The sequence below is a fragment of the Myxocyprinus asiaticus genome, chromosome 40 (assembly GCF_019703515.2).
Source record: "Myxocyprinus asiaticus isolate MX2 ecotype Aquarium Trade chromosome 40, UBuf_Myxa_2, whole genome shotgun sequence".
Classification (NCBI taxonomy): domain Eukaryota; kingdom Metazoa; phylum Chordata; class Actinopteri; order Cypriniformes; family Catostomidae; genus Myxocyprinus; species Myxocyprinus asiaticus.
The window spans coordinates 24,337,766-24,357,360 of NC_059383.1; the positions used below are offsets into that span (position 1 = coordinate 24,337,766).

The window sequence follows — 19,595 nt, forward strand, 5'->3', positions numbered from 1 at the left end:
TTACAAAGTTTAATCATGTTTTAATATCCTTGTAAGTTTGTCAAAAATAGGTTAATATTGTTTTTCTTTTCTGACCATTTCAACTTATTTAAAAAGAATCTTCCATAAATAATTATAAAATTGATAATAAAAGAAAAGTTAACTTCTTTGTTATTGTAATGAAAATAAAATGAAACATTGTTTTCTTAAGTGGAAAAAGTATAATTCGTTTTCTACACATAAACTGAGAGACATCCTTCCAGAATCTTTTGACAAGATGGCAATTCCAAAATAGGTGGGATAATGTTTCTGGTTCAAATTTACAGAATGCACATTCATTATTAATTTCAATTTTACATCTTTTAGTAATATAATCTTTGACAGGATATATTCTATGAATAATTTTAAAAGTTATCTCTTTAATTGTATTAGTTATAAGGTATTTATTACATTGATTCCATGTATTTTTCCAAATTAATATCCCAATATGTGACACTAGGGGGAGTATTATTGCTTCTGCACATAGATCTGATATTGCTATTATTACATTTTCTAATATCTACACCTTCTAGAGGAATAAAAGCTATAAAATTTTCTTTTTTACAGATTGGAAAATCTGATAAATTCCTGAACAGCAATTTACTCCTCCAGGGATGGATCTCAATAATTATTCAAACTCTTTGTGACTAATGGAATTACCAAAACGGATAATTTTTTTTTTCTATTATGTTTTATATCTCTATTATTACATGCGCCGTAGTTGCCTAGTTCCCGAAACACCACTTAAAATGTGTTCGAAAGAAAAGGCTGGTGGTGTTATTCCTCCACAGTAGAGGGTACCAACTCAATATCCCTCCATCACACTGTCAGAAATACGTCACATCCGGTGACTCACATTGGAGCCAATGGAATCACAGCAGGACAGGCGGTCTATAGACAACTTTAAATGCGCCAGCCTGGCTGCGGCAGGAGAGGGAAGCTTTGCTGGATCTCAAAGTTTGAAGAAGAGAACGCTGCAGATTATAATATTACAAAGTCAACGAGATGTCAAGCGAAAGGTAATGAGTTCTAATGAGCAAGCATGATATATTAATATGCACTTTATATTGAGCATGGTTCCCTAATGTGGAGACTTGAACATGTTGCTCTAATCTACATTTGCACTCTCCCTCCACTTTGGTGTATTACATGCTTACAATTTAGTGTGTTGCAATGTTAAAAAAAAATGCGTATCGATGTTACAGGCCTACCTATTTTTAACATGACCTTAGGTCGTTTGTGCAGCGATCCACAAGATTGCATTTAGTAAAACTGTTGGGTTCGAGCATGCTGTTGGCGCGCGCCAGCAGTCACCAGTCCCGCGAGCTCAGTTTTCAAATGGTGGCTTTATTTGTGCAAATCTTGCCAAAGTTTACTTGCATCTTTCTATAAGGTTCAACTAATGCATATTTTGTTTAGGCATTGTAAAAATACATAAGTATGAGTACTATGTTTGATATAGGCGCGATCAGAGGTGGCTCGCGACAAATGGCGGGCGTCACAGATCTTGTGAAAGTGAGCGTTCAAGTTTAAAACTCAGTGTTCAGTTTTATTATTATATTACGCATTGTGTAGTGAGTAAACATGCAAGCTACGATTTCTTGAGCTTGTAGGCTGAATTTATAGCGTAGGCTAACTGTTTAGGTTGCTTTCTCCTTTAAAACCACAATATCCCTCTTTTTTTTTTTTTTTTTTTTTTTAAATCACAAGAAATATTCTAATGCTAAATGTTTTCTTGTTATTATGTAGGCCGCTTAAAGAGCTCCCATGTCTGAGCGATAATTTGGAGGGATCCCTGTGCTGGCCGCAGAGGACTAAATTGAAAAGAAAGCCCTCCTGCAGTGGGATGCTTGACACTGAAAACACTCCAAACGAGCTCATCCAGCAGTGGTCGCCCCCACACAAAAAGTCCCTGACTTCTGCCAAAGGGAAAGAAAATGAGGAAAACGTTTTTGTTCTTGCCAGACGTCCCAGGAAAAAGAGAGAATCAACAGGTTTGTCACTTAGAAATGGCTGCGCTTTAGTGCAATAATGAACTGCAATCTGATTTGAAGCATTGTTTCTGTGTTTGTGTCTTGTGAGGTAACTGGGACTTTACTGCATCACTTTTGCATTTCTTTAGGCTTCTTATATTTATTTTAACAAGGTTCCCAGTTAAAGGGTCATGAAAAACCTAAATATCAGGGAATATTCCATTTGTTTTCCAGGCCTGGAACAAATTAATTAAAAGCATGCTTAAAAGTAATGGAAAATTCTATAGTGAATATGCATTATTCTAGTTTCATATATTTTATATGCATATGCCCTTGTGCTGTGTTAAACTTGCTCGCAAGCCATGGTGATGTCCTATTTGTGAACAATAATTTGAGTCCTTTTTCAAAGAATCAGTCAAACCAGTTCTGAATGATTAATTAGGTCTGAATTAAATAGATTTTTAAAAACCCTTATCTGTTCATCACAAATGACTGGAAAAGTCATATAAATTCAAGTGTGGGAACCCTGTTTTCAGCTCAGTTGCACTGATTTCTACCATTAGTGATGCTTGCTAAAGCAAACGAAAATATAAATATGCAGTTAACAGGGTTCAGGCATTCTAGGGCTTCCAAGTACATGCGTAAAAATATATTGAGTATTATTTAGATGGTTCATAAATTGAGATGAAGTGCCATAATTTTCAGAACCATCAGGACCATAGAGATATGGCCTTTTTAAGAGGCCTTATTACTGACTGTTACTGCACCACCTATTGTTCGATCGCCACCAAATTTTGCATGATTGGACTTGATGGCACCTTGGACAAAGAGACTGCATGCAAAATTTCAAGTGGATTGGACCAAGGGGCCCATATTTAAGAGCTACTTTAGGTTTGTTATTGTAGCGCCACCAAGTGGGGGAGGCGCACAGTTGTTTTTCATGTGTCCTCCGATTGACCCTGTACATAAGTGTCCTAAATTTGGTGAGAAACTCTCATTCTCTTTAAAGAGTTCTAACCATTTAAGTAAAAGTGGCTTGACCCACTTCTTAAATTTTGGCGTGCCTTTGCGACGATGAATGAAAAGTTCAAACTTTTTATTTATTTGTATATAATTATTGATATTGGGACTCCAGAGAATGTTTCTGCACTGGTTTGGTTCCAATTGGGTGAATGGCCTAGGACTAGTTAGAAAAAGCAGGTTTTGCAGAAAACCAATGTGGCAGAAATTTTTCATGATGGAAATTAAATCTGAGATATACGTTTTGTACGGCTTGAACCACTTGAGTCAGTGACATACAATTGAGGAGTTATGGCCCATTATGTGCTTTTTTTTTTTGTTGTTGTTGTTGTTTTGTTCACTGTAGCACCCCCTATTGGCTGATCAGGGCGAGTCTATGCGCATGTGTAGCCAAAGTTTCAAGTCTTTAGGTCTTAGGGTTTTGTCTGCATGATCAGTTTTAGGGCAGGAAAATAAAAATAATAAGGAAAATCTTAACAAAAACAATAGGGTTTCAGAATCTAGTTGAATTTTATTTTGGAATTTTTGGAATTGTTTTTAAGTTTATGCAAAACATGGACTATACGGGATTGGCTAAATTGTTAAATTACTCCTCCCCCAGCAGGCCTGTGTTGGGACAGTCTGCCAGATGAGCTGCTGCTCGGCATCCTATCTCACCTCTCACTGAAAGATCTTCTCAGGACGTCCCGCGTCTGCAAGCGCTGGCATCGTTTAGCGTAAGTTTTAGGTTTCCCTTCCCTGCTAAGAAGCTGTTGGAAGTTTTACTCTCGTGAAACTTGTGTTTGAGTGTAGATGTCATAGAAATGACTCCAGTGAAAAAAATGCCCTGTTTGCAGGTTTGATGAGTCTCTGTGGCATAGTGTTGACTTGGTGGGAAAAGCTCTGTTAGATGCTGAGCTTGGGCAGGTGCTCTCTGCTGGGGTCTTGAGACTGCGCTGTCCACACACCTGCATCGGCCAACCCAGTTTTAAAAGTACAGAGTGAGTAATTAATGTTTTTACAGTGCCACAGTTTAGTCATGTTGTGTTAGTCCTGCTTTTATTGCTGTTTCAAACAGTTGTAAGTTTATATACCATCTGTATTACAGAAAGCTTCATGTCCAACATATGGATTTGTCAGGCTGCACAGTGGAGACCTCAGTCTTAGAAGACATCCTGTCCCGTTGTAGACATCTACAGAATCTCAGTCTTGAGGGTTTGTTGCTCTCTGATAGCATTATTCAGTAAGTAATGGTGTACTGCACGACAAATACTTTCATATCCTGTTGTTGGAAGTACTACAAAATCTTTGTTCCTTGTTGTGTGTAGCCAATAGTAAGCTAGGGAATCGACCCTTTGCTAAGCTCCACCGTAAAAGCATTTCTGACCAATCCTATCTTAGCATTTCTCTTACAAGCCATTGCTTTTTCCCCAACGAGAGTCTATGGGAGTAAAGTGTGTTTGATTTGATAATAACTAGATGTTAATTCATTCATGTATTGATAAAGGTCATAGGAAAGACGGTAGTAATTAAAGAGTTCACAGCATCGTTGTGTGTTATGAGAAGTTCTGTTTACTTTAATGTTATCAGGTGTGTAATTGGCATCAAATGGCGCTTTTCTCTTTTCAAGTGACTGTGATAATTGTTTGCCTTGATTCTGATTCACAGTCTCCACACTTTTCAATAACATTACTTTTCAATTGAACAATTTATTTTACAAAAAGTGTCAGATGAATATGCTATTCAATGTCAAGTCTTCATTCCAGCCCATGTAAGAATATTATCAATTCCGTTTATGAGAATATTTTGCACCATTCACAGCAGTCTCCCATTCTTTCCTATAGGGAGTTCTGCAAAGCTGGTCAGAGTGAGTAACAGTAGCCAAGGGGGTGGAGCTTAGTGAAGGGTCAGTTGTCTGTATATAATTTGCAGTTGTATTTTAAAAGGATTCCCACAGTGGAAAGCCTGGAATTATCAGGGAATTTTAAAATTTAGATATTTCCATGGCTGGAAATAAACAAAATCTTTAACCCTCTGAGACCCAAGCATTGATATTGTTGAGATGTGTGTGTATATTTTATATATATATATATATATATATATATATATATATATATATATATATATATATATATATATATATATTTATTTATCTTTTGAACAGTTAAAAGGATAGTTCACCCAAAAATGAAAATTCACTCATTGTTTACTGACCCCCGTGTTGTTATAACCCCACATGACTCGCTTTCTTTTTCTTAACACAAAGGGAAAAATTGAAAAACAATTGTGCTCAGTGTGTGCACAATGGCAGCTTATGGTGACAAGCTCTTCAAGCTTCAAAAGGACACAAGTATAATTCAGAAATCTAATAAATTATTCCACGAGACTCATGATTGTTCTGAATGCATGATGTGGTTTGGTTAATAACAAACCGAAATCTAATGTATTATCTAGTAAAGATCTTGACCGACCGTTGTTCTCCTCTGCGCATTCTTATGACTGCACGAGAGCAACGTTTCATGCAGCCCCCACTCACGAGATGGGGCATTCAATCAAAAACTAATTTGCTTATCTAAAAACAGGTCCATCACAGCGATACTAACAACAGAATACAACATAGCTGCACACAAACCAGAGAACCGAACTTACAAAACATGTCTGAGTTTGTAGTTGGAGAATAGATGCATTTCTATGCCCAGCCTTTTTTGTTTGAAATGGAGTACTCAATCAAACTGAGAGAGATGTCTGTCACCTCTTCTCTATTCTGAACCGGTGTGTGTGTAACAGACCAATGCCTGAAGATAGGGAGACCTCAGCCAAAACATTCAGTAGGTGAAACCTTCTCGGCCAAAAGCAATTAGTTTTAATTTAGCAAGTGAGGTGCTTCAGTATAATGTTATGAGGGTTTTTGGACCGGTGCCAGTTCACAGCAGATGGAGTTACCCAGCATGATCGACAGAATGTACCGTCGCTTGTCACGGCTCATTAGGACAAAAGCTCTGATTAACGTAGAAAAGATAACTTTAATCGTGTGTCGTTTGCCGTCACTGCTGCTAATTATTCTTCTGCATTCTTTTGAAGCTTGAAGAGGTTGTCACCATAAACTGCCATTGTATGACATCACTGAGCACAATTTATTTTATTTGTTTCACAATTTCTCTCTGTGTTAAAATTCAAATGGGGTTATAACAACACAGGGGTGAGTAAACAATAACTGAATTATAATTTTAGGGTGAAATAACACATTTTGCTATTTAAAATAAATATAAATAAATGATGACTATTAATATTGATATTATTTATATTTAATGCTTTATATCTTGAATACAATAATTTTTCCTTTTTTTATGACAACAGCAGAGAAAACAGCTGAAAATTATTTGGAATAGAATGATTTAAAGAATAGTCTCAATTGTGTGAGAATAGAAAAGGTTTGACCACTAATGCCCAACGTTGCAGTTTTTGCTACACTTTGAATATTTGTTTCAAATTTATGAAAGCTGGTAAAAATATATATATATATATATATCACCAGTCAAACACTACTTAAATTTGTTCTGAAAGTGTCTGAAATTGTGTCATCTAACTGTGACCTTTTTGTGTGACTTTAGCAAGCTGTGTCAGTTATTTGTAAATATTTTTTATTATTATTTATTTATTTTATCCTGCCGAAACTGTTGATACAGTTCAGAGTGTCTGCTATTATGTGTAGTTTTGCCTACACTATTTTTAATGAGAATTAGGTATTAATTGCTTTAAATAAACATGGCAATTCTGCTACGCTGGGTCTCTGAGGATTAATTTAAAATTCATGGAAATAATCATGAGTTCCAAGCTAATTTGCAAATAGCTTTTTATGCTCTGCTCAAAATATTTCGTTGCATATACAATGAGAAATTTATAGCCAACGTCTCTAAATTGTTTTACAAATCTTTATCCATATTCTTGAACGATTGAAAAAGTCATGGGAATTCATTGGTCAAAAGGTGTGAGAACCCTGTATAAAGACCATGAATCTTTAAACAAAAATTATCGTTCTATTTTATAGCTATCTGTCTCAAAACCCTGAGCTTGTCCGACTGAACTTGTGTGGTTGTTCTGGCTTCTCATCTGAACCTCTGGCTGAGATGCTAAAATTGTGCACCAGGTAAGATTAATCCAAGAACTTTTTCAGTTTTTTTTGTTGCTGTATATTATGATACAGTATTACTGACCATCATGTTCAATAACCTACCCCCCCCCCAGACTTGAAGAAATAAACGTGTCATGGTGTGACTTCAAAGGTCTCCATGTTCAGGCCATTGCTAACAACATTCCCTCCAGTGTCACTCAACTGAACATCAGTGGTTACAGACAAAACCTCAGCATGGAAGGTGAGGACAGCATTGAGTTTTACTTTTGGATTGTATTTTGTTTCACCATTTCATAAAGTCTATTTGACTTGTTTTTAGAAGTCAAGTCCATAGTGGAAAGATGTCCAGATCTCACAAACTTGGATTTAAGGTAAGGAAAAGATTTTGGAAGATCACGGTAGATTAGTTGCTAAATAGTAAATAGCATGCGGTTAATGTTTGCTTTTTGTGTTAACATTACAGTGACAGCGTACTTGTGACAACAGACACTTTCCCAGTCCTGCAGCAGCTTTACTCCCTTAAACATCTGGCCCTAAGCCGCTGTTATCAGATCCACCCAGCATCTCTTGTGTAAGACATTTTCATTTATGCATTTGGCAGAAGCTTTTATCCAGAGCTACTTAGGGCATTCATGTTATACATTTGATAATTTTGTGTAAAATAAAATATTATTTTCTCCCTCTCTCTGCATCTACAGTGACTTTGAAAAGTTTCCAAATTTGCAGACCCTGGAGGTCTTTGGGCTAATACAGGATAGCTACCTGCCCATTCTTAGTAAAGGTCTACCACACATACAGATCAACACTCTGCCTTTCTCTACTATAGCACGTCCCAGTTCATCGATGCGGAAGGATCACACTCTTTGGGGAATGCACTGTTGGCTTGTGTACAAACATTAATGTTTTTTTCCAGGACGATTATAGGGTAAACAAAAAATCTTGATGGTTTAACTCTCTACTCCTGTTTCCATTTTGAATTACTTGTGATTTTAAATGTCTTAAACATCACTGGTACCCACCAACTTTTTTTAAAATATATATTTTTAAATGCTTTCAATTTTTGTAAAGATGACAATGGTGTTACAGGTCCTGACAATCTTGAATCGAGTGGTATTTTAGTCATTTACACTGCAGTGAAGGTGAATGTGTTAAATTGTAATTGATGGAATCTGGCTACACATTTAAATTTTAGTGATCTGTTAGCTTTGAATGTTTGGTATCATCCAGTAGGTGTTCATTTTTGAAAATGTTGCAAGTTTCACTAGTTGTGTTGGTTCAAATGAAATCTAGATAGGTTCTACTTGTCAAATACAAGATCTGTGTTTTCATGTCAGGATCAAGTATTGAGGTATTAAGTTTAAAAATGAAATGGTTTTATGGTAGTCTTTTATACTGTTCCAGAATTTTGTGGGTACACAAAAGCATTAAACCAGGTCAACAAATGTTTCCGCAAGAGATGTATTGTGAATCGCATTTCTTCCATTTTCCTGACCAGTTTTAACATGGGAAAACTTGAATGAACTGCGCTTGTCAATAGCAATGTATTTTTATAAGTTTACAAGGTCTGAATTGTAAATAAATGCTTTTATTTAAAGCCATTCTCATATGCTTTTGTTTTGTGAATTTATGAATTCCTTTATATTGTGGTCTTTGTTAAAGGAATAGTTCACCCAAAAATGAAAATTCTCTCATGATTTACTCACCCTCATGCTGTCCCAGATGTGTGTGGCTTTCTTTCAAAGTTCTGGCCACCATTGATATAACCTAAAAATCTTAATTTGTGTTCTGCAGAGGAAAGTAAGTCATCCCCATGAGTAAATGAGAATTTAGTTTTTTGGGTGAACTAACCCTTAAGGTGTCCGCTTGAGTACTCTTTCATCTACCACTACATAGAAAACGCATACGGTTTACTACCCAACAAATCTATAATTAAATGTTGCAGCAAACTACATAAAGAATGCAGACACTTTAATGAAGCATCAAGGATATCCACATGTAGTTGTTTCACACAAAATGTTCTTGTCAAACCAGCACCTGAAGGAAAAAATACTTTGACCTGTCGGAACAGTATTCCCACATCTAGACATTTGCTCTAGTGTGGACTTCAGAAACGCATTAAATATCTCAAGTAGGTTGCAGTTTAAGAAAGCATTGACTTATAAATTTATAAGTACCTCTGTACACATTTGGAACAAAAGTGCAAAAGCTCAAGTATAATAAATAATCTTGAGAGCTTGTGATTTAAAAAGCATAAATCTAAATTTGTGAACTCCAAAACAAAACTGTCTAAATATTAAAGCTACTTAATCAGAAAATGTTTCTGTAATGCTTCTGATTTTTCACTGAGTACGGACTGTAAAGAGTTCTAGCATACACCCAACATCTGACATTGTGACATAACACGTGGCACTCAGTCTAGTACTGGTGCATCAAGGGAAAAATATTTAAACATTTATTTGATGATTGCAACCAAGAGCGTCATGTAAGGACAGGCTACAAAAGTGTGAAATACCTGAAATTTGCAAACACAATTGTCCCATAAAAAACAGTCAGAGTTGAAAGAACCCCTGTGCACTTATTCTAGCATTATCCATTTTAAGTCTCAATAAATATGTATGCTCATTGAGCAACAGTAACAAAACGATTTAATCAAGTATGACAGTTCGCAACAGGTCCTCTTCATTTAAGCAGATAGTAGCAATGGCACCATCATTAAACTCGAAGGATGTCCCACCATCTACCACCATGCAGGCATCCCAACACCTTGAGCGGACACAAACCCTGTCAACAAACAACCATTAATACTTCACAGTATTTTCATCAAACATACACTTATGGAGATTAGTAATTACTTAATAATGGAGATTAAAACTCACTTGTTTGCAAAACCTCTTTGTCGGCTACTGGAAAATACTCTGTTGACAATGGGCTCTCTTATACTGAAGAACATTTTGCTCTCCTCTGGGCTGAAGATCAGAGACTCGTTGTATGCTTGTGTCACTGAACACAAAAATAGGTCATTGATTACAATGTAATCATATAAATTAAATAAACTAACTTATGAGGACGAGTAACGCAACGAAATCTAGCACTACTAAGTAACTGAATGGAATTAAAGGTCGTTCACCCCAAAATAAAAATTCTCTCATTTACTCACCCTCATGCCATCCCAGATGTATATGACTTACTTTCTTCTGCAGAACACAAATTATGATTTTTAGAAGAATATTTCAGCTCTGTATGTCCACACAATTCAAGTGAATGGGTGCCAAAATTTTGAAGATCCAAAAAACTCATAAAGGCAGCATAAAAGTATTCCATATGAATCCAGTGGTAAAATCCATATCATCAGAAGCGATTATGATAGGTGTGAGTGAGAAACAGATCAATATTTAAGTCCATTTTTGTTATAAATTCTTCTCCCTGCCCAGTAGGGCGCGTAAGCATGAAGAATGTGAATCACCAAAAACAAAAGAATGTGAGTTAAAGGAATAATTCACCCAAAAATGAAAATGCTCTCATTATTTACTCATCCTCATGATATCCCAGGTGTGTATGACTTTCTTTCTTCACCAGAACGCATTTGAAGAAAAACAGAAAAATTATTTGGCTCAGTTGGTCCTTAAAATTCAAGTGAATGGTGATTTCTCTTTTGAAGGTCCATAAATCACAGACACTCAGCATAAACGTCATCCATACGACACCAGCTGTTAAATTAATGTCTTCTAAAGCGACACGATTGCTTTTGGTGCAAAAAAGATAAGTACTTATTTTTAACTCTAAATCATGCTTCCTGTCGGCAGCGGTACACGCGTATGATGTAATCGCATTGGCATTTGAAACATGCGAGAACTGACGCACGTGCGTCACAGCCAGAAGAGCAATGCTGTTTACAAGTGAGGAGGAACGCTGTACAGTAGCTTGGTTGATTTTGGTTTAGATCTGTTATTATCTATTCTTTACTCACAATGGTGAATTTGTGTGCTCATACTGGATGTCTCAACCGAGTGGAGAATGTGAGATTACCTCGGTATCCATGGTAACGTGAATACGTCACACGAGAGACCGCTTGGACTCCACCCTCTCCTGAAGTGTTGGATTATAGTTAAAAAGTCCATAAATACTGATTTGTTTCGCACCAAAAGCAATCGTGTCGCTTTAGAAGACATTAATTTAACCACTGGAGTCGTATCGATGATGTTTATGCTGACTGTCTGTGATTTTTGGACCTTCAAAAGAGAAATCTCCATTCACTTGCATTTTAAGGACCTACTGACTTAAGAAATGTTTCTATTTTTCTTCAAATGTGTTCTGGTGAAGAAAGAAAGTCACACACCTGGGATATCATGATGCGAGTAAATAATGAGAGAATTTTCATTTTTGGGTGATCTAGCCCTTTAAAGTTAAAGTGGAGATTGAGCAGGGAGAATTTATAGTAAAAAAGGACTTAAATATTGATCTGTTTCTCACCCACACCAATCATATCGCTTATGAAGTCAGTGACTTAACCACTGTAGTCTTATGGATTATTTTAATGCTGACTTACTGTATGTGATTTTTGGAGCTTCAAAATTTTGGCATCCATTCACTTGCTTTGTATGGACCTAAAAATCTAACTCTAATAAAATCTTCATTTGAGTTCAGCAGATGAAAAAGTCATACACATCTGGAATGGCATAAGGGTGAGTAAATGAGAGAATTTTCATTTTTGTGTGAACTATTACTTTAAGATTTTATGGAACATAAAAACAAATTATAATCTATTCTACTACAGATAATGAAAGAAACTGTATTAACTTACCACTCTCAATGAACTCTTGATTTAGAGGAAGATCTAAACCAGTTTTTGATTTACCTAAGATATAGAAAATTGTACTTAGAACATTTTAAACATATTCATGAAACATGGGCAAAACAAACTTGTGCGCAAATACTTGTGTTTCATGAATAAGGCCCATACTGTGTATAAAATACAGCATATTTATTCGAACGGCAGTCATTTTTGTGTTTCATACCTATTTTAAGGACATCTTCCACTGCCTGCTCCACAAGCTTATTAATATTGTAGGACCTGGATGAAGAAACAAAAATTCTGGTTATTTCTGATGAGCTGCAGTAAGAGGTCTTCATTGAAACAACACACAGACACACCAGGCTTTAGATCCAGTTCCAGTGCAAATGCTTAATCCAGAGCTCTTCTGCTTCTCCCATGGTCCGTCATCGATGGAGATCTCATAGTATGAAGCCCTATGAAATGAAAGGGTAAGATGGGGGTTGAAGGATTTATACTGCACCCTGTGGCAGACAGAGATCCACAAATAAGGGGAGATGGGGGGGATGCATGGAGTGGAGGAGGAAAACTGGATGACATGCAATGGAGGAGAGTGGTTCCACAAAGGTTCCACGATGTCAAAAGCAGGCTAAGATATATACCTGGAGGAAAGGGATTCTCCAATGAAGATCTCATTGAGACTACGGACAGGGAGTAGGTGTGGCCTTGCCAGGCTGTCGTGTGTCGTACCTGTCGCAAAAACATGATAGCATGTAATCTCTGTGGTTTTCGGTACAAATGATTTATAACAGTGTTTCCAAAACTTTTTCACTAGGAATCCTGATTTTAAATGTGATGTCAGGGACCCCCCACAAAAATATTAAAATTCTGTATCCTGAGACCAGAGCATGACTGCTGTGTGCATTTTCCATTTCCCTTTTTTATTTGTAACTAGTAGCACCTAATAAACAAGCAAAATGCAAAAGAAGAAAAAAAAAAATCCTAGAGCAAATATTTTTCCTAAAAAATTAGCATCCAATCACTACCAACCATGTTAAAATAAAATGTTGCATTATAAAATCTGAATCAGTGTACTGATTACCATTGTCCCATGTCTGCCAAACATGTTAAGTGGTCCAAACATCATCTGCAGCCTGAAACTTTTAGTCTGATTTTAGGAGTGGATGCACTTAACTGCATAGAAAGTTATAGGATGCACCTTTGCTGCCTATTTAGTGAATGACTTAACCTCCAGTGTGCTGTCTGTCTGCACTAGTCACATAACAGTCCGAAATGCTAATTATTTTACTCCTAACTCCATATAATTCCTCTGAAAGCAACATTTTTCAGCTTTTGGATGAATACATTTATTCTCAATGTGAAACAGCACAGTGAATATAGGAATAGAACAGTATTGTACAGTGATAAAATAAAACATAAAATGTATATTACAATTATGCTAAATTACCCAAAGACATGTAATGTTGAAAGTTATTCAAAATAACTAAGATTTTTTTTTTTTTCAACTTGAGGGAATAAGGTGCCAATTTCCACATATGTGGACATCATGTTTATCAGCGCGCTGACGCCATAGAAGAGCTTAGAAGGAAATCGCCGCCATGCTGTTGTGTCACGTGACACGGTTTGCCAGAAATTTAACCCTTAAATGACAGTGTAGAGTGTTGTGAACAGTATTCAGTCGGTTTATATTAATTTAAATTATGCGTTGCGTATAGCAAAGCCAAATTACAATGTCCACACACAATGGACGCGGGGTCGCACGAGATTGAATAATTAATATTGAAATATTATTTTATTTATTAATATGAATAATTTATTACATTACTATAAATTAATTATTTTATATATTTATAATTAGTACAATAATTAACTGTAAAGTTAAAAATCACGTTATTTTTTTAGTGACCCCAAGGTTGGGTAACCCTGCTTTATAGTCACACCATCAGTGGCATAACTACAAGGAGGGCAGAGTTACGCCACTGACAGAGTGACCAAAAATCAGGGTTACCCAACCTTGGGGTAGCTAAAAAACGTGATTTTAAAGATGTAAAAAAATTAAATACATTATTATAATAATTATAATAAATATTAATAATTTTAATATTTATTATTTTAGTTTTATTTATTTATTATTTTGTATTAATTATGATCACTTCCCCAGAAGGTGAAAACGATCGAGGGGTACACCCACACCACCCCTCAGAAGGTGAAAAAGGTCCCGGTACAGGTGCTTTGCACTGATGCCCATAAGCTCCAAGTTACGCCACTACACAACATGCAACAAGATGTAAACAGGGAACAGTGCACAGCTAGGTAAGCTCTTATAACGCTAGCAGTTAAAATAGACTAAAAGTAGAGACAGGATAAACAGGTACACAGAGCAATGGTAAACACAGAACAGGAACCGTACTTCGCTGGGTCTCTGTGGTGATGCGGTGCGCCTTGCAGTGCTGCTCCAGGCTCAGCTGCAGCTCGTGCAGGTCCACTGGAGTGGGGTTAATACCCGTGCCCTCCAAAAACATTCGGATACGCTGACGCCACTGCCACCTAGTGGGGATACTGGCATTTAAAAAAAGATATAGTGGGAGTGTATCATGATTAGCATGAAACGGGGTCCCCAAAATGGGCAAGGCTTAGCATCTCTGAAGATGTCAGGTATGTTGAACTCTTCATTGAGTATTTTCAATTCAATAGCTATTACAGTTAATCAATGACATTATTTAAGTGCACATTATCATCCTGCTCAGTGCTGAAGCAGCATAGAACTTCCGTGAGAAAGATTGTCACATGACCCCATTACTCTTCTCCACACTGGTTAGGCTGGACCAATCACAGACATTTGTTATTATGGGATTAGGAATTTTATATTTATATTTAGGAATTAATAGATTTAATGGATTAGACTTTGTAGCGGACAAATCTCTCCATTGAGACAAAAAAAAAAAAAAAAATGGCCTTACATTTTTGAAAGCAGCTTAAATGGGCGTGAGCACCTCCCCCCTCGCAGCACACCAGTTTTGCCCCATAAAAAATAACATTAGCCACCCAATGGGTACATAAAGTAAATCTCAAGCACTTAATATGTGGAACTCTTATATTAACTTATAAATTAATCTGACAACTTCTGCACTAGAGGGTGGTGCAAGAAGCACTTTTGTCAAGTGCTTGTCCAGCCAGGATGGAGAAAAACAACTGATTAGAATTTGGATTACTTAGCAAACTGGATTACTGCTACCAAGAAACAATTAAATAAGAGGTTCTCACCTGAACTCACCCTTCCTGAGTTTCCGTAAGGCCTCAGAAAAGGCATGTGTGTAGCGCACAGGTAAACACAGGTGACCCTCTGACCTTCATATACAAACAGTATGGACACATTATATAGATATAAAACAAAATAAAAATGTAAAAATATTATTAATAAAACAAATAAAAAATCTAGGAAATTTTTATTACCTTTCTGGATCTGTATTGACCCCCAATACAGGCTTGTTTTTATCAAACACTTTACTGGCAACTAGTAGCATGGTGCCATCACCTACAAAAATCAACAAGTCTGTTAGAGTTTTACGAAAGGATTGAGGTCACTACTTGCCCTACGCATTTATAATATGACAGTGCATGCAAGAATTAGGTAAGAGATTAACAGCATATGAAACGGAAAAACTGGAAAAACATAGGTCAGACTAATCAGTAGCGAAGCACCAGCAACACAAAAAACAATAATTAAGATTCTAGAGGAGCATTTAACAAACGGAGTCCTTAGCGTCCTGTGTAAAAAATACACACTTCACTGCAAAACAAGCAAGCAGTCAGATCAGTTTAGCTAAAAAGCTCTAAAAGTAGAGAGCCCAAGCGTTACCTCCAGCGGAGATGATGGCATCTGCCCATCTTACGGTGTCCTCGTCATACTCTCCTCTTTTAACAACGTGCACCTCTATCCCTTCTTTCCTAGAATGAAGGACATTAAAGCAGGACTGTCTGGTCATTTATGCGGTTGTCAATCATTTCAGACAAATACGGTCAGAAGTTTTATTGTTGAGCATCATCTTACTGTAGACTGTCCACAATTTGTCCAACACTGAGAGTGTGTATTTTGTGTCTCTCCAGAAGCCCACTGTAACTCGATCCTTTCAAGGCAAGCTGTGATATAAGAAGCAGACAAATTGATGATCAATATAATTATATAAATAAATAAATACAAAAAAATATTGCTTCTTGAAAATATTATAACAAGTAAAACAAAATACAGCACTGTTTTTGGTTTATGAGTGGTTTAGTATCAGAATCAGAATGAGCTATATTGCCAAGTATGTTTACACAAGAAATTTGTCTTGGTGACAGAAGCTTCCCGTTTACAGAGAAAACAACAACAGGACACAGATAAAAAATGAAAAGTGGTTTAATTCATATCTTCTGAAGTGATCAAGTCAGTTTTGGGTGAGAACAGACCAAAATGTAACTCCTTTTTTACTGTACATCTTGCCATTGCAATCTCTAGGCATAATCATGATTTCAAACTCGATTACACTTCCTAGTGTTTGACGCATATGCAGAGGGCTAGATGGTGCAACAGGAAATGTAATCAAGCATGAAACAGAGATTATTTAGCAGAGACGGGCCACTTTTATTAAAATGAATGGGAAAAACTGGAAAATTGGAATTGGAAATTGGATGTAGAAAGGAAGTCCCGCCTTACAGGTAAAAGAGCCAATCACCTTTTAGATAGAGACATCACCTGTCAATCAACTCTAGCACGTGCATGCGCATTAGCTATACAAGCCAGGAAAATTAGTGTAATATGAGGTAAAGAATCACAATTTATGATACCAGTATTGTCAGATTTTATTGCTGATTTGAAATGTTCTTTGATCTCAATCTTGACCGACTGTTTTTGAGATTTTAGTCTCTCCATTCAAGTAGATTGGAGTTGCACTGGCATGACTGGAAATAGCCTCCTGAGAGCGTTCCAAAGACGGCCGACATTGGACTGACTTGCTAGAAAGACTTTGCTTGAAATTATGATCGCCAAAGAGACTGCTGTCAAGATTTATAGTGAAAAAGGAGTTACATTTTGGTCTGTTTCTCACCAAAAACAATTAGACTACTTCAGATGGCATTGATGAATCCATTGGGGTCTTATGGATTACTTTTATGCTGCCTTTATCTGCGTTTTGGAGCTTCAAATGTCTGGCAACCATTCACTTGCATTGTATGGACCTACAGAGCTTAAATATTCTTCTAAAAATCTCTGTTTGTGTTCTGCAGAAAAAAGAAAATCATACACATCTTAGATGGCATGAGGGTGAGTAAATGATGAGAGAATTTTCTTTTTTGGGTGCACTAACCCTTTATCTAATCGTCGATTTTTAAATAAATGTATATCTATATCTGTTATCCAAATATAAATATCCTCCGTAAACCTAAATATAGCAGGGCATTATGGCAATTATCATGCGAATACATTTTTTTATTTTCAATTAATGGCTACCATTACACTCACCCCCTAAACCTCACTCCCATCTGGGTCACGGCACCACTGTGCTAACAAGGAGGCTAAAGGCTACAGCCCCTAGTGTCAGTCGCTAGTGCGCCTCTTGAGGACAGGGGAGTGAGGTTTACACACACTGCACAGCATGTACCAGCTGGCTACCGTTACATGTTCACAAGTTGCTTACCAGATGTTTAAGATCCTCCTCAGACAGCCCCGCATAGCGATATCTCTGCTGCTCAAATTCATAGCGAGTGGTCTTGGTCACGACCGCTACCTTGGCAGGTCTGAAGCCGCATTCAGCTTGCGAAGCAACTTTACACACAGCTGTCTGATGAAAACACAGACGACTACAATAGCTCCCAGTGAAAACCGCCACAAATGGACTTCCATACGAAAGTGATTTTCTTAAAGCTCGAGACAACATTCTCCTACCGCAAACCAGTGTTAGGAAAATATTTAGGGGGGGAAAGAGTATAAGGTGATTATTCTAAGATGAGTTTGGCAGCTTTATTTGTCATTGGGGCTTAAGTCTGCTTCCTAGACCAGGAGGTGCTGACTACTGACCACCAGCCAAAAGCTTACTGACAAACTAAAAACAAACGTAACAGACTACAGCCTTATGGTTCAGAGATGTCATTATTTAATGTTTGCTGCCAAGTTTTGGGCATTAAAGTGTGTTGACAGGTGCTTGGCAAAGCAATCTGAAAAATAAAACCGGTGTAAAACTATGAACCAGACCTGTTAAGTTTGTTTTCTAACAATCTGACACACTAAAATAATTTATCCACGTCTGATCACGAGTTACTGGGAACAGGTGTAAATTCATATAACCTGCAACATTCAATTACAGACAGTCAGCTAACAATGGCAAAGTAACATCTTATTTCCTGAAAAAAAAAAAAAAAAAAAGACAAAAGCAGCTATGAAAGTGATCTAACTTGCTGTGGCAAAGCAGGCTCTCGCCTAGTCTTGGTAGCACAGGTCACATTTGCTGAAGGTTTCGTGCGCGATGTCCTTTCTAACCCTAACCCTAAGTACACAGCATGAGTTTACATGAACAGCTAGCTGATTACAGCTGTCAGTTTTAGCATTGCAAAATGCAAATTGGCCAATAACTCTCTACCTCTCCAAACGCACTAACCGATCACATCCCCATTATCTGTCCACAGACATCTGAACGACGAAATGCGCGAGTCTGAGCGATATACAGAAACTTTAATAGTAAAGTCTGCCTAAATGCAACTCTTCAAGTCACACACTTGAGGCTAATAGAAACGTCAGAGCCCACGCTTCTTCTTCTTTTTCTGGCGGTTGGCAAACCAGCTAATGGTGCATTACCGCCACCAACTGGACTGGAGTGTGCAACATCGAGAATAGGAGGTAAAAAAGGAAGACTAAATTATGTAAACCAGTTTCTTTTAGATATTCCGACAATGCATCATATGCTATGTACTGACCAGATGAATATTGCAAAAAAAGTCTAGAGATATGTTGATACCCTTGTTTCGTAATTTTTGTATGAGCTCGATTCTTTCCTCATCATGTGCTTCACAGGAGAGAAGCACATGCTTGACCGATTCCAGCTGATCACAGTGTATACAGTTTCCTGATACATGCTTTCCTATTATATAAAGTGAACTGTTCAGACCAGAGTGTGCAATACAAAGACGGGAGATTATTGTTTGTTCCTATATATTGTTTTATTGCTTGATGTTATATATATATATATATATATATATATATATATATATATATATATATATATATATATATATATATATTATTGCCCCTAACCACATCCTCCAAAGTTTTAGCAATAAATGCATTGAGTTAATATGCGTTATTAATAAATACTGTATATCCTTTCTTATATGCTAAAATGAGAACTTTCCTGACCCATGACTATATATATATATATATATATATATATATATATATATATATATATATATATAAACATCATTTATATGTTAAGAATATATTTATTTTATTTGTTTCGATTATTTGTCTTCTTTATCTTATTTATGTATACATTTTGGATGGTTTATATATACATACATACATACATACATACATACATATATATATATATATATATATATATATAAACATCATTTATATGTTAAGAATATATTTATTTTATTTTTTTCGATTATTTGTCTTCTTTATCTTATTTATGTATACATTTTG

General features: G+C 36.5%; 2 protein-coding genes across 4 annotated transcripts; one reads left to right on the plus strand and one right to left on the minus strand.

The window, feature by feature from the left end:
* The first annotated feature begins 912 nt into the window (after window positions 1-912).
* On the plus strand, window positions 913-8,728 carry LOC127431103 (S-phase kinase-associated protein 2-like). 2 transcript variants are annotated; one of them, XM_051681361.1, is made up of 10 exons: window positions 913-1,037; window positions 1,768-2,012; window positions 3,613-3,727; window positions 3,848-3,991; window positions 4,099-4,233; window positions 7,039-7,137; window positions 7,236-7,363; window positions 7,442-7,493; window positions 7,586-7,693; window positions 7,821-8,728. In XM_051681361.1, the coding sequence occupies exons 1-10, from the start codon at window positions 1,024-1,026 to the stop codon at window positions 8,020-8,022; spliced, it is 1,242 nt and encodes a 413-aa protein (XP_051537321.1). In that variant the 5' UTR covers window positions 913-1,023; the 3' UTR covers window positions 8,023-8,728. The 2 variants fall into 2 exon arrangements, with proteins under 2 accessions (XP_051537321.1, XP_051537322.1); XM_051681362.1 differs by having other exon boundaries at window positions 3,616-3,727.
* Window positions 8,729-8,878: 150 nt separating this feature from the next.
* Window positions 8,879-18,704, minus strand: LOC127431102 (NAD kinase 2, mitochondrial-like). Of its 2 annotated transcripts, none has more exons than XM_051681360.1 (12): window positions 17,590-18,704; window positions 15,966-16,054; window positions 15,774-15,862; window positions 15,368-15,449; window positions 15,179-15,262; window positions 14,325-14,461; window positions 12,556-12,643; window positions 12,274-12,369; window positions 12,138-12,193; window positions 11,924-11,977; window positions 9,999-10,122; window positions 8,879-9,903 (listed from the first exon to the last, which is right to left on the minus strand). In XM_051681360.1, exons 1-12 carry the CDS (start codon window positions 17,827-17,829, stop codon window positions 9,768-9,770), a joined length of 1,275 nt encoding a protein of 424 aa, XP_051537320.1. In that variant the 5' UTR covers window positions 17,830-18,704; the 3' UTR covers window positions 8,879-9,767. The 2 variants fall into 2 exon arrangements, with proteins under 2 accessions (XP_051537320.1, XP_051537319.1); XM_051681359.1 differs by having other exon boundaries at window positions 14,325-14,473.
* Between the last annotated feature and the right edge of the window lie 891 nt (window positions 18,705-19,595).